Here is a 13,787-nt window from a genome sequence, read left to right on the forward strand (position 1 = left end):
CGGTCTGGAGTGTGGGGTTTAAGTATAAAATATAAAATGAGAATAAGGTACTGTATTCCTCCACAGTGGGGATGCCACCTTGGGTTTACACTGTGGGGCAACACCTGTAAATGAAACTCATGATAGGACTAATCAGATGGGTAAGGCGTTGAAGCGGGAAGTATCTTCAGCAGAAGCCAAAAGTCATCTCTAGTTTGAAAATATTCACATCTGACAAAATTTTGGCAATTAGAGATCACAGGAACCGGCAAGGAACGAATTGTTACAGCAGTTCAGGTTCTTGGTTTTGGAGCCACAGTCTGATTTTATCAAAATTCTTATCCATCCAACGTATGTTTTCCTCAATGGTTTCAATTGTTTGTTGGACACAACGGAGCTGAGAACCATTTTCTTTCAAAGAGCTGAAGAATCCTTTTACCTTGTGAGGAAAAATTGGGTTTTTAAAATTTTGCTTTATTATGTTACACAAATAGAAGTTCAGGCTAGTTAAAACTGAAGCCAAAATTCCAGTATTTATCAAAATTCTATATAGAAGGCAGCGCCAGGTGTCTGGATACGATTATGTACACAAACTTAAGCTACGTGAAATGAGCTCATGCCTCATGATGTCAAGTTTTGTTTTCTCTTTGTAGTTTTTGTATTCATTCACAGTTGCCAGATTCTAAAAGACTTCACTGTTTACCATTTTATAATTAAGGTTTAATTGAGTGTGTCTAATGTCTGTTATATACACAGATGCAAACTTAAACTTTTTTCAACATGACATCTAAGAGCAGAATGTGCAGAGCATCGTCTTTGCCAAGCAAAACAGTTTCAACCACATAAGCACAGTCTTTCTCTGTGGGCCTGGCCTGTGTGTTGTGATAGAAACACTGTGGGGAATGGGGTTCTTAGCAAGTTACAGTGGTAATACGCCAAACTTTGCCAAGCTTTTGTTATCCTAAACCACAATTCATGTGTTGTTCCCTCCAGATAAAATCCACACAAAATTCCCCATGGTTTTAGAGAGATAAGAGACTCTTGGCTATCTCCTTGAAAATATTTTTGTTGTTGTTTTGGCTGGGTATCTTAGCCCCTTTAAGCTCGCATGAGGGATAGGCTAGCTTTGCCATAGCATTGATCATTGTGCTATTCTGTTTCACCTTAAAGGGTTCTTAACCTTTGCCCATAAATTTTCACAGCATTAATCCATCAACTTTTGATTTTGTAGACAGGAAGCAAGTCTAGGCCAAGATGTAGTATTAATGCAGCATAGATTCCAGAGAGTTAATTCCTTAAAAATCCATGTCAGAATTCATGTTATGAGTTTGGAAATAATAGGGTAAGAATGGGTTTTTGGAAGATCAAATTCCAATTTTAAATAATGCAAGGTTGTTTTAAACTTCTCAGTGCAATGAGCTGGAGGCACGCCCGCTATAGCAACCTAGAACACACTTATTCTACTTCGCTGTCTTGCCTTAAGTTGTAGCTCAAACTACTCTTTCATACTCTCAGAACTCAAGATTTATATTCAATTAAAAATCGCTCTGGGTGCTCTTCGACAGTCAGGCCACATCAGTAATTTTGCCAGTTGGTCAAATTACTTAATCCTGAAGGAGCCTGTCATGATGGTACCACTAAAAACTGACCTGTAAGAGCTGTAACAAAGCCAGCTGTTAACCCTTGCCTTTACATTTTTCCTGACCCAAAATTCTCTCTTCTATCTGCCTTGGGAAATGCTGCATCTCGTCAGAGAATTTGATTCAAACCTGCCTCGAGAACATTTCCTGTGCAGTAAACAGCAGGCCATAGAGATAGAAAAACAAGTTTATCCTACTAACTTATCTGACCTTGAACAAAGGATTCAATTTCTCTGGGACTCAGTCACCTCATTTGTTAAACAAGGGTCAGAGCAATGGTGAGGCTGTAGTTATGTAACACAGGTAAAGTTAAAACCTAAAACCCTGCATGTATCAGGGACTCAGCCTCATCCATTTATTCATGAATATTTCCTCTGGTATTTATTCATCCCTTGCCCTAATTACCATGCTAGAACTGAGGATGAGGCAGTGAATCAGGCAACCACCCTATCCTCATGGAGCTTAAAGTCTCAGTAAACTATTGTTACTATAAACTATAGTTTATAGTAACAATAGTTTACAGTAACAATAGTTTACTATTGCTGTGAAGAAAATAAACTGGGTCTATGACAGTAACTGAGGAGGGCGGGGTGGCTTACTTTAGACAGAATGGTCAGGAAGCTGATACTTGAGCGGGAGCCCCTAAAGGAGAAAATGAGCCTTTCCAGTGGAAAGCTGGGGAAAGAACAAGCCTGTCAGAAGAGCAGAGGCTTAGGGTCAGGAGAAACAACAGCTGGTGGCCCAGAACCAGGAGGAGGCTGAGTGGCTGGAGTGTTGTGAGAGTGAACAAGGAGAGCAAGCGAGAATTGGCCCGAGAGGTGGGCAGGAGTCAGGTCATCAGGCTTGTGCACATGGGAAGGAGAGGTTTGAAATTTATTGCAAGAGCATTAGTCAGGGTTTCAAGAAGAGGGTCAGTCATGGGCTGATTTTCAGTTCTAAATGTGGAAAATAGTTTAGTTAATGGCAAAGTGATAGGAGGGAGGCCAGTTAGGAGGCTATCACCAGAGACCAAGCTAAAAATAGCAAAGGCTTGAATGGAGTAAGGGGCAGATACATATGCCAGAGACAGAGCCAATAGGACTTAAGGATGAATTAGATGAGAGGGGAAGGAAGAGCTCAGGTTGGCTCCTATGTTTTAAATGTCAGTAGGGTGTGATCTATTATGACAATATCTCAGGCTCTTTCATTTCTATGCCTTGCCTCAGGGTTTTTGCTCCTGATGTTTCCTGTGTACACAACACTCTCCTCCTAGATATGTGCATGTCCTTTACTACCTGCTCAGATGTCCCTTAACCATCCTATAAAACAGCACCATTCCCTACCCCAGTCACTCTCATCCTTGCTTTATTCAGTCTTCAACCTGACATAGATTGTTTGTAACGGTCTGATTCTTAGATTTATTGGTAGAAACGACAGCGCAGGCGCTTTGTCTATTCTGTTCGTCCTCATAGCTCAGAACTTAAAACCATGCCTGCCATATCGTAAGAATGTAACATCTCGAATGAATTAATGAGAAAACGAATGAACAAGTGAATGAAGGAAATGTTTTGCTGGTCTATCGACAGCTGTCTAGCTAGTCACAGCCTATGACTGTCATCACAGAGAATGCCTCTGCTATAGACCTCGCTGGAGCTCAAGCCTGAAATATAATGTGCGTGTTAATTTCACAAGCCTGGGTGAGGCTACTGAAAACTGGACTAAAGCTAGGGGATGTGATATTTTTGCATTTTCAAAGCACTCTCCCTATATTAAGCTAGATTATGGTGTGACTATACAATGGAACTATTTCTAAAAGATAATTAGGCTCTCGGTTTTTATCTAACTGCAACATGTTTTTAAGCAATGTTGATTTGTTCTACAACTTTATTATAGAAAATATTATAGAAGGGACACAAAACAACTATCCATCCATACATCAAATTCTTCAGAACTTAAGACTTGGAGAAAAGTCTACTTTTGTGGAAAATTTATATGTTCCATGGTTCCCTCTTACTAGACAATGAGAATAAATCATACTGTTTTCTCATTTTTCTTTGACTGCTAGGAAGTTGTGATAAATTTAGGGTACAATTGCAATAAATTATCCTCAACATAAATCCTTAATACGGTTACCTCTTTCCATTATGCAGCTTTTTGTTCTTTAACATTTCTTTTATACATGGACCTAATAAGTTGCCTAAAATTCTTTCTGAAAGTAGATGGCATATAAACAAGTGCAGGAAATCATGAACTTACAGAGTGGAGAACTAGATCCCAGACCTGCCTCTTTTACAATAGGGAGATGATCACTTCAGTTATTTATACCCTTTAAGATCACTTTTACCATCCGAAAACAGAGACTAAGTGTTTCAAGTAATTTTAAGCCTTAAAATTTTTAATAGTAAGGCTAAGACTTCTTAATGTGTTTGGGAAAAGGCACAGTTTTCACTTGTTCATTTGTAACTGATTTTCATTTATGTCAAAACATCATATAATATCCAAAAAGAATATCTACTAAGTGACAAAACCTGTCTCTCTAACTCATCACACCCTTATTTTGTCTATCCCATATTTATTAGCTAATTATCACTTAAGTTTAAAAAGATTTTTTCTTTACCTCTTCAAGCCGTGCTCTTGTGGAGAATTGATTTGTTGTTCCTATTACCATGTAGGCTATGGAAGACGAGCCAAGTTCAAACCTAGAAACGGAAATTGTCAAAATACATTGTGCAATATTTATTCTTTTAAGATATTTTTAAGTACCTCGCATATGTTACAGCATTTAACTAAAAACTGGTTAGGCATGAAAAACACAGACATGATGCTCACCCTTCAATGGGTTAAGATCTAGTTGCAAAAAATATATACCAATAGCTAAATAAAAGGTAAAGTACCCCCCCTCCCCCAAAAAAGAGAGAGAGATAGAAGAAGTAATGCTACTGGAGTTAGACAAGGACAGGTGCAAACAAGTGAACGTGCTGAGGAGGGAGGCTTCAACTGGGTCAGTGTGTGCAGGAAAAGGACTGTTCCAGATAGAATGGGGAACTTGACTGTCCAGCTTTATTAGCTAGCAATGAATTAGAAGTTTATATTTTCTATGCATATTTTAAGTAGCTCTACCTTTCTTCAATCAAAAAATCCCTTTAAGACTATTACTGTTGTTTTACAAACAAAGCAAAAACAAAGCAAGATTAAAGAACTTTTCCAGTCATAGCACAATTTTTGGCACTACTTACTTTTCTACAAGTTTATTCCAGTTTTCCCTCAGAAACTGCCAGGCCAGTGGATATCCCACCGGGTTTCTACCAATAACTCTAAGAATATCTGGAAACTCTTGAGTTTTTATTATATCTCCCTTAAAACTTTGGTCTAGTAGCCTAGAATAATAAAAGAAGAAACGTTAGCAATGAACAGGCCCTGAAAAAGTTATGAATGATTTCAATAAAATTATCTCTGAAAAAAAAAAAGTTAATTTGCCAATAACAAACACAAAAAAGATAAATAGGTAACCAGAGCCCTGATAAACTCGTTATAGCTACAAAATAAAAACTAACATATAGTATTTATAATACCCATTCTCATATATTCTCTCATTTGCTCATAAGCATAGCTTAAAAGGGTATATTTACTATATATTTCTAAATGTGTTATTTAAAAAATACACATATATATACTCCTTTAAATGTTTTTCCTAACACCTGCTTCCTCCTAATTATCATACTCATGTGTGCCCAGGAGAATAGGCAATTCCTGGTCAGGAGAGATGCTGTAAGGACCTGAGCTAATTTAATTCTTCTTGGCCACGTGAACATGAGTGAATTACTCACCACTGAAGCTTTTCCTTATTTTGGCTACTACAGAGGGCAAATTCAATTTGGTTTTTCTCTGTATTGGACAAAGAAGACTGATATTTCTTATAAAGAAAATCCCATCCTTCAGAGGTCTGGGCCCCCACAGCAAACACTGCCAAGGTCACATCACTGGGCAGTCTGTGAAAAAGAACACACCTGGTAAGAATCTGAGACAAAGGAAGTGTGTTTGGTGCAGAATGGTGACCAGTTATGAACTGATAAACTGGCCCCATGATCAGAGAAATATACCTAGAAATAGAAACAAAAATAACATCTTTCCTTGTTACACTTTATGAAAGAAGAGAAAGTAACTAAAACTAGGTTGTAAGTAGCAGTCTCACAAACGTAATGTGAAATGCCACTTTTATAAATACCTAAGTATCTAACGTACTTTAATGATGCTAGGTGACTCAATAGGCAGTCAGTTTTTAAGCCAAAAGAAAAAATTTAAACTAGACTCAAAAAGTAGTTCATGAACAGAAGTCAAGAATCCAGTAGGACCACCGTTTTTCAGCACTTCTTTAAATAGAAGCATGTATACTGTTGGCTTAGTATATCCTAGAGCCTTCCACCTCTAACCCTACTTGCTGTTTACCCTGGACCTGTGTATCACCTGGGACTGAGAAAAGCCTGCGTGAGAGAGGGTTGAAAGGCTGCTGGGGCTGCCCACCTTGCTGTTTCTGCCTCCAACCCCTTTGATCTCCATCTGATGGACATTTTTATATAGAAAACAATAAAGATTTCCCTCTCAAAAAAAAAAAAATGAGATTTAAGCCCCAAATATAAAAAGAATTAAGTATAGCAAGAATTAAAATTCCAGCTATAGGAAGATCCTACTTTGCTTAGACCATGTCGGCAAATACTGTGCACCCTCTGTCAAGGACTCTGGAGACCACTGTGAGATGCGTTGCTTCTGTTCCTGTCCAATCGGGCTGTCTCAGTTCTGATAAGGTTTTTTATCCTTGGCTATACAAAATGGGAATTATTCTAATTCCATTGTAATTCTCCAGATATTTGGCTTCTGTGTATAGAAGTTCCTTCCTGGCATTTCTTAAAACAAGGTGACAGATACATAGATATATCTTAAAATTTTATTTTCCCAAAAAGAGCAGCAGGAGAGTCTTGTCTATTCTTTTTTTCTCACAACATTTAGTACTGATTATGGAATATAGAAAAGATACCCATTACATGAACAAACTGGTAGTTTGGTAAGGACAGACCTCAAATTTCCATTGGCTTCCTTCCACTCTCTGAAATAGCCTTCTGCCCTTTGCACGCAGGGCTGATACCTGCGCACACAGGCAAGGAGGAGGAGCTGACTCCGCAGCATTCTCTCTGAGACTGAGCCATCGTCAGTCCAAGTCTGTTTATCAATGAGGTTCCTCAGCAGCCTGATGAGAAAGGCCTGAGGGAAAGCCACATGTGTCACCGGTACTGTCACAGGACATCTCTTATGTTAAATCTAATCCAATATACCCTCAAGCAATGGGGAATATTTTTTAAAGCTTAATGTAATGCTTATTTTTAAAACCATGCAGTTCTGTTTATATTTAATTATAAAAGGAGTCAAAAACAAGAAATAATATTTTAGTGTTTACACAACAATCTTGTATAAATTTGTCTTTATCTACTTAAAATCAAGATAAACTGCCACTTTTAAAACAAACTAAAAGAGACAGTTTATATGATTACATTTTTAGAAAAAATTATACAACAGGACTTTATCACATCTTGCCAAAAATAAGTTTTGTGCTGCTTCTTCAAGCACCCGAGTCTCAGAAAATCTTAATAGCAATCATCATAATACAGAAATAAAATAAGAGATCTACATTAAAAAGGGAATAACATCCATGAAAATTAAATCTCATAGTGCTGTGCCTATTTTTAGTGCCAAAATGAAACCAAAATCTTTGCTAGTCAATCCGAATACTGAGTTAATTTTGATTTACTTTAATATATATCAAGACATATATATGCACACAATGATAAGAACTCTTTTCCACATCCACACAAAGCAAATCACTTACGTAACTACTCAATTTATTTCAGGCTTTTACCTTGAATTGAGTTTCCACTTCATTCATATCTCTTTTCTCCATTAACTTATACATAGGTATCAGCTCATCCAAACCTTGGAACACGGGCATAATTTCAGTTTCATGTTTCAAGTACAAGGTTAAATCCAAGGCTTTTTCAATTGGCAGCTTTCCAATGCTGATCAGGAGACACCATGGTTAGTAGTTTAAAAAAAAATTCAGCAAAACTTTTTGTTTCAAAAGACATTTTAACAACCTTCCAGCAAAAAATTCAATCAGATATAAATGTCCCTTATAAATAATTATATTAGTATCTTTTCTGTCATGAATAATAACACAACAGTGGAGGAAGTTTCTCAAACAGCTAGGGCTAACTTGTGGTTAAGACAAAACGGAAGCATGTCAGTGTCTGTCCTATGAAACGCTGGACTGTGTGCTGAACTTCCAGAGTAAGATGGGGATTTTTATCAAAGATCTTTCAGGAAGCCTGGTAAGACAGATTGCCACTTGGTCAACAGTATGAGTCCCTGGGATCAATACATACTCTTCTCCATTCCAAAAAGAAACTGAATTTAGATATAAACTCTTCATTATAGAAGGTTGGTATTAAAAGGCTCAGTGGTAGGGCATATGCTTATATAAGTAAACACAAAACCCTCTAAGATTTGAGCACTAGTATGCTATGGAGGGGAATAGTTTTAGGCATGAAGAAATAGCTAGGCAATCCCTGTCTTTATCCCCCATTACTTTTGGTAACCTCAAAAAGACCCAGAAAAGGACGAATGCAACATTTGGAGCAGAAGGACATAGGGTATGATGAAAATTATAAATTATTCCTTCCCACCTGAGTGATTCCCCTTAGGACTTCAGTTCTGCCTAAAAGCTAAAGAAGTTGTGAGTTTTAGGCTTGTCTATCATTTCCTTAAAAACCATCGCCATGGGGCAAAAATTAGAGTGAACACTATGCTCAACAATGAAAAGGTCATTTGGTTGGGCCAAATTTTATGAGCTGTAATCCATAAAGACGCAGTATCTGGGTGGGGGAGGGGAGAATCCCTCCTTTAGTCAAGAGATGATGCAAACAACTTGGGCCTGGGCCACTGGGTATTCTGAGAAGGCGTCACGATTGTTAAAGACCCAGCAGGGGAAAAACCGGATGTGTTATAGCAGGCCTGAGAACGTGTAGGACCAGGCTCCAGGGACTAGGCAAGGGGCTCCTCCAGGATATTGGTCTCCTGGTTTTCTACACTTCTGCCTCAGTGTGATCTGAGTTGTTAATGGAAAAGATTAAAATACAGATTCCGTCCTTTACCTTAGCCAGCAAACACAGACAGGAGGTTAACCATAAGGCTCAAAGCAACCTTGGATTATTAGAAGAACTTAGGGGAAAACACCCTTTGACTTATTAGCAATCAATAATTTTCATCTTTAGAAATTAAGAAAGCAGGTGATAACACACACCTGCTTTCAGAACTAAACCAAGACCCTGAGGAGCTTGTATTACCTGACAAGCTGAAATGCATTGTTAATGAGACTGGCTCGATCATTACTGCTGATTGCTGTGTGTGTTTCTTTTAAAAGGCCAGTCAAAGAATCCCATCCATCATCCTCATAATGCACAATGTAATAGCCATTCATTCCCACATTAAATTTGATCCATTCCACCTCTTCTGGGAGGATGAGCACATCTAGAGCAAATAAAATAAATCATAACTTCATTTTCTCTTGACTGATGAAAGCTCTTCTGATCACAGACTGGACCACACAACTAAAAGGCAAGTTCAATACTGAACAATTTCAATACTAGAATGAGTTTCATATTGAATACATTTCTTTTAGAAACCAGAAAACAGCTTCTCAATAGACAAAAGCCAACACTAGCTTCAGACATCAATTCTGTGAGATTAATATATCTATGAGAAGAATGCAGCCATGTTCCAGGCCATACATACTATATAACCCAGCAGTGTTAAAGTAATGGAGAATTTTCACTAGTAATCTCTCCCTCTTCATAATTCAACTGTTTTAATCTCTACCTGGCAAGAAACTAGCCTTTTTTTGCAACCAGGCAGTATTTTCAAACCTATATCCTTCACTGGAAATTGAAAACTAAGCATTTGCTGAGGATAAAGACTGGCCTGATTCTTTTATTTTAACCTAGATAAATAACCAAAGAAACTTAGTATCTAAATCCTGCACATTTCTGTAGTTCTGCCCTAAATTAACCTAGTTACCTTCCCAACAAATTACCTGTTTTTGTCTTCAGCAAAAATCTATGGGTGGAGTCTGATTTGCTGGTGATGAACGTTAATGGAACATGCCACATATACCTAAAAGAACAGAGGATAATGGTTCATTTGTTGATTCAATTTAACAAGCAGGCACTAAATCACCTGTCATGTGTCAGGCACTAGCTAAAGAAAGAATGGTACCAAAACTGCAATAGTCAGGCGATTAAAACATCCCCAGCCTGTTTTCCAAGTACTATGCATCCTTCTTGAGTTACTTGAGTAGAGCCAGGAATTTGGGCTCAAGTGAGCCCTGTCAGCCTATACAGTGTTTGGTTGATTGGGGTTCAGAGGGCCTATTTTAAAAATTGTGGCCACTAGTAATGTCATATACGAAGAACATAAAGTTTCTAGGGAATTCCTACTGGGATGCATAATCTGAACCTGATCATGAAAAAACAGCTGAAACCCAAATCAAAGGACATTCAGCAAAATAAATGGCCTGTTTTTGCCAAAAATGTCAAGATCAAGAAAGACAAAGACTGAGGAGCAGTTTCAAGGAAAAAGGACTAAAGAAATGTGACAATTAATACAATGTGATCCTAATACCGAATTCCGAACCAGGAGTTTTTTCTTTTGCTATAAATATATTATTAAGACAGTTGGGAAAATCTGAATAAGGTTTGTAGATCAGATAACAGTATTGTATCAAGTTCATTTCATAACTGATATTGTGCTATGCTTATATAAGTGAATATTATTTTTTAGGAAATACTACAGCGAAGTATTTTTGGGGTAAAGGAACATCATTTCCACAACTTACTCTCAAACAGTTAAATATATATATATATATACACACATATATACAGTTAAATATACATATATGTGTGTATACATGCAACACACATATATGTGTGTGTCTGTGTATATGTATATATAAATATATATATAGCATAAATGTAGATATATAAAGAGAGCATATTTTTTTGAACTCTGATATTTTAGGTTTTATGTCTGTATTTATATAGACATAGAACAATATACAAAGAAGGTGAGAAAGAATGATAAAGCAAATGTGGTAAACAACATATAGCTGGATAAAGAATATATGGGAATTCTTTGTACTCTGCTTGCATAAGTCTAAAATTATTTCAAAATAAAAAAAATCTTTAACTAGTGTCCATCTAGGTTCAAATTGCAGTGTCTCATTTCCTGTGATGTCCTTCCATAGCATTAAGCAGACAACAGTTTCAGGATTTAACTTAGACTTCCAAAGAAGAGAATCGAGTCTTCCATAATTCCCAGAAATCACCTAAATGTTTGTTCTAGCTCCAACCCAAATGCCAGGTACTATTTGTAATTTAGGTGCAATTACTTAGATTGGAGATGCTTTCAAGCAAGTCACCGGAAATCACCATCCTATCAAACTATAAAACATGAAAATGTTAATATAATTATATATCATTAGCTTTACTGAGATGAACCAAGGTTTAGAGCTACCTTCAATCTCCTGGGGAGATGGTGGTATATAAGTCAACTTTATAGAATATAGATTTGATTGAAATGTGTCAGAACTAAAGGGCATTATTTCAAAAATAAGTTTTTATCCTACAAAGCAGATGTTACCTAGGCAACAAAATGAGATTTTCTCCAAGAACATTACCCAGTTTCTGTAGTGTCATCAGCTCCCTTCATATAGTGCTCTTGCTTCATGTGTACATTCCTCCCTCTCACTGTGATGGTTATCAGGGGAAAGCCCTTTTGCAGTGTCCAGGTGTTCATCATGGTCTTCACATCAAGGCCTTCCTGCTGCCAGTGCTGGTTTATACAGAAAAAGGCAAATGCATGAGCCACTTAGACCCAACTCTAAGATGAGACAGAACCCAACCTTGTGCTAATAGAGCTGCTACCAGTTGATAACCTCCTCTGTGAAGCTCTTCCTCATCCCCTCTTCTGCTCCCCAACCCCTCCTGACCCTACTCCCTTTCCCCACTGTCTCCAGCTATAGCATGCTCTCTGTTAAAGCACTGCCTGTTTACTTTCCATTCTCTTCCTCTACATATGTATGTCTTGAGAATAGATACATCTGATTCTACTGGGCATACCTTGGGCTTGACACCAGGCACAAAGCAGGCATGCGAGTGAGTGAATGAAAGTAGAGAAGGGAAAGTGGTCAGGTGTTCAACACCTATGTAATTATGCTGGCTCGCAGACGAGGAAGGTGGGAAAAAATGTTCAGTCATGAGCCTGTACTTCCAAAGTGATAACACCCAGATGGCCCACCCTCAACTGTCACAAACTCAAAAGAGAATATAGTCTGATACTAAAAAAGCTTTTCGGAAATATTTAAGAACTAGTAAAAGGATAAAATATGCTTGGGAACAAACCTAGAAACTACTGAATAAAACCATCTCTAAAAACAAAAAAAGCCAAGAAAAATATAGAATTCTGTTAAATCTTTAGACAATCCCTTAGCTGCCTATGAAAATATTTATCCAGATAGACTCAGACTGTTTTGTAACTAAGATGTTATGAATTCTTTACAGCTGATTCATTAAAAACACGACTTAGATCTAAATTCATATCCCCACTCTGAAATTTACTAACCATATGCCTTTGGATTTCTCATTCTCATCTGTAAAAATAGGGATAACAGTACCCTACTCATAGGTTTATTGTGAAAAGTGGTGGAGATCACACACATAAGTGCTTAGTATGTGCCTGATACATAGTAAGTGCTCACTGTCATTTTTTTTCACAAATAAAGAGCTATGAAAACAATTGACATACCCCGTCTGATACAGCCCTAACCTCCCACAGAAACATGTCATAAATTCACTGCTTTACAGAGAGTGAAGCTGAAGAAACTAGTGTCAATTAGACATGTTACCAAAGAAGGCTGTGCAGCTTCCTTGTGTAGATAATTTTTAAGAAAAATTGATAAAGGTTGTCAGTCTGGCAGAGTTTAAACACAGTCTTATCTAGGGTGAGAGTGATATAATCAAGGACCTCAGAAAGACTGGCACAGAGCCATCCTTCAAAGGTTATGGAGTAAAAGCATGTGCTGAGGGGTAATGTGTACAGATGGAAAAACTTACTGAGGATAAGGATGAACGATGACTTCTAGAGCAAAAGCCATCCATCCTCTGTGCGCTATCTGTAGGGCAAATCTAAAAAGCAAAAATATATGCATCACTCTCAATTCTGTAGAAAACATTCATGATTCTTCTCAGAAGGATTAATACCATGCAGAAAAAAAATCATAAGCCTATCAATTCCAAACGTAGAAATACACAAAAACATACTCACACTTGCCATACTATTCCACAGGTCCTCGTTTTTTGTGTTTTTATAGCTATACTTCTGGAGGTACTGTATAATACCATTTTTAAATGCCTCGGCACCAAGATAATCCCTTAGCATATTCAAAATACAAGCTCCCTGAAAAGACAATATAAATAAGTATTAGCTATGGCTTAGATTTGATCTAGTCAACCATCACCCTCTATTGTGGAATAATTCTTTTAGTGTGAAACATTTTAAATGGCGATTAAAAACAACTAGAGAAAGTGAGTTAAACTTTGTCCTGATGAGCCAGGGGACAGAACATGACTATTTAGTCTTAATCCTCTGAGGACTGTTATTTTCTATCAATAACCAAGCCTTCCTGTGAGACAAACTAACACTGTCTACCAGCTCCCATTATTCACAGGTGAGTGGACCTTGAACCACCACGTGGCTTTCCCACTGCCACTCCGGGGCAGGAATCAGGGGAGTTGGTACAAGAAGAGGTGAAAGCAGAGGTGAGTACGAGCTAAGGAATGGTGGAGCCCAGGCAGCCTGGAGCACAGAGGACTGGGAGGGCAAGAGCAGCAATGAAAAAGGGAGCAAGATATTCTGTATTCCAGTATTAAGAGCTCTTTTCTCCTCTCTCATTACTGTTGATTGTGGGTCACACATTCAAATATCTCCAATGGCCAGAGTGGTGACACAATGAAGTAGTCCAAAGTTAAGAAAATTGCTCTTTGATATTTCCCCCCTATTTAAATTTCTATTTAAATAGAAATTTCTAAG

At 37.6% G+C, this 13,787-nt stretch overlaps 1 protein-coding gene across 2 annotated transcripts in view; it reads right to left on the bottom strand.

The window, feature by feature from the left end:
* Positions 1–17: 17 nt before the first annotated feature.
* ERAP1 (endoplasmic reticulum aminopeptidase 1) overlaps positions 18–13,787 on the bottom strand; it is a 32,306-nt gene continuing 18,536 nt past the window's right edge. For both annotated transcript variants that reach the window (XM_006913237.3, XM_006913236.3), the window contains exons 9-19: positions 13,023–13,154; positions 12,812–12,883; positions 11,377–11,531; positions 9,736–9,815; positions 8,990–9,173; positions 7,507–7,663; positions 6,670–6,854; positions 5,426–5,587; positions 4,835–4,975; positions 4,216–4,297; positions 18–418 (exon numbers count right to left, since the gene is read on the bottom strand). In XM_006913237.3, coding sequence (XP_006913299.1) covers positions 263–418; positions 4,216–4,297; positions 4,835–4,975; positions 5,426–5,587; positions 6,670–6,854; positions 7,507–7,663; positions 8,990–9,173; positions 9,736–9,815; positions 11,377–11,531; positions 12,812–12,883; positions 13,023–13,154 — 1,506 coding nt within the window. In that variant the 3' untranslated portion in view covers positions 18–262. The remainder of the gene's footprint in view (positions 419–4,215; positions 4,298–4,834; positions 4,976–5,425; positions 5,588–6,669; positions 6,855–7,506; positions 7,664–8,989; positions 9,174–9,735; positions 9,816–11,376; positions 11,532–12,811; positions 12,884–13,022; positions 13,155–13,787) is intronic.

This window comes from Pteropus alecto, unplaced genomic scaffold (assembly GCF_000325575.1).
Source record: "Pteropus alecto unplaced genomic scaffold, ASM32557v1 scaffold20, whole genome shotgun sequence".
Taxonomy (NCBI): Eukaryota; Metazoa; Chordata; class Mammalia; order Chiroptera; family Pteropodidae; genus Pteropus; species Pteropus alecto.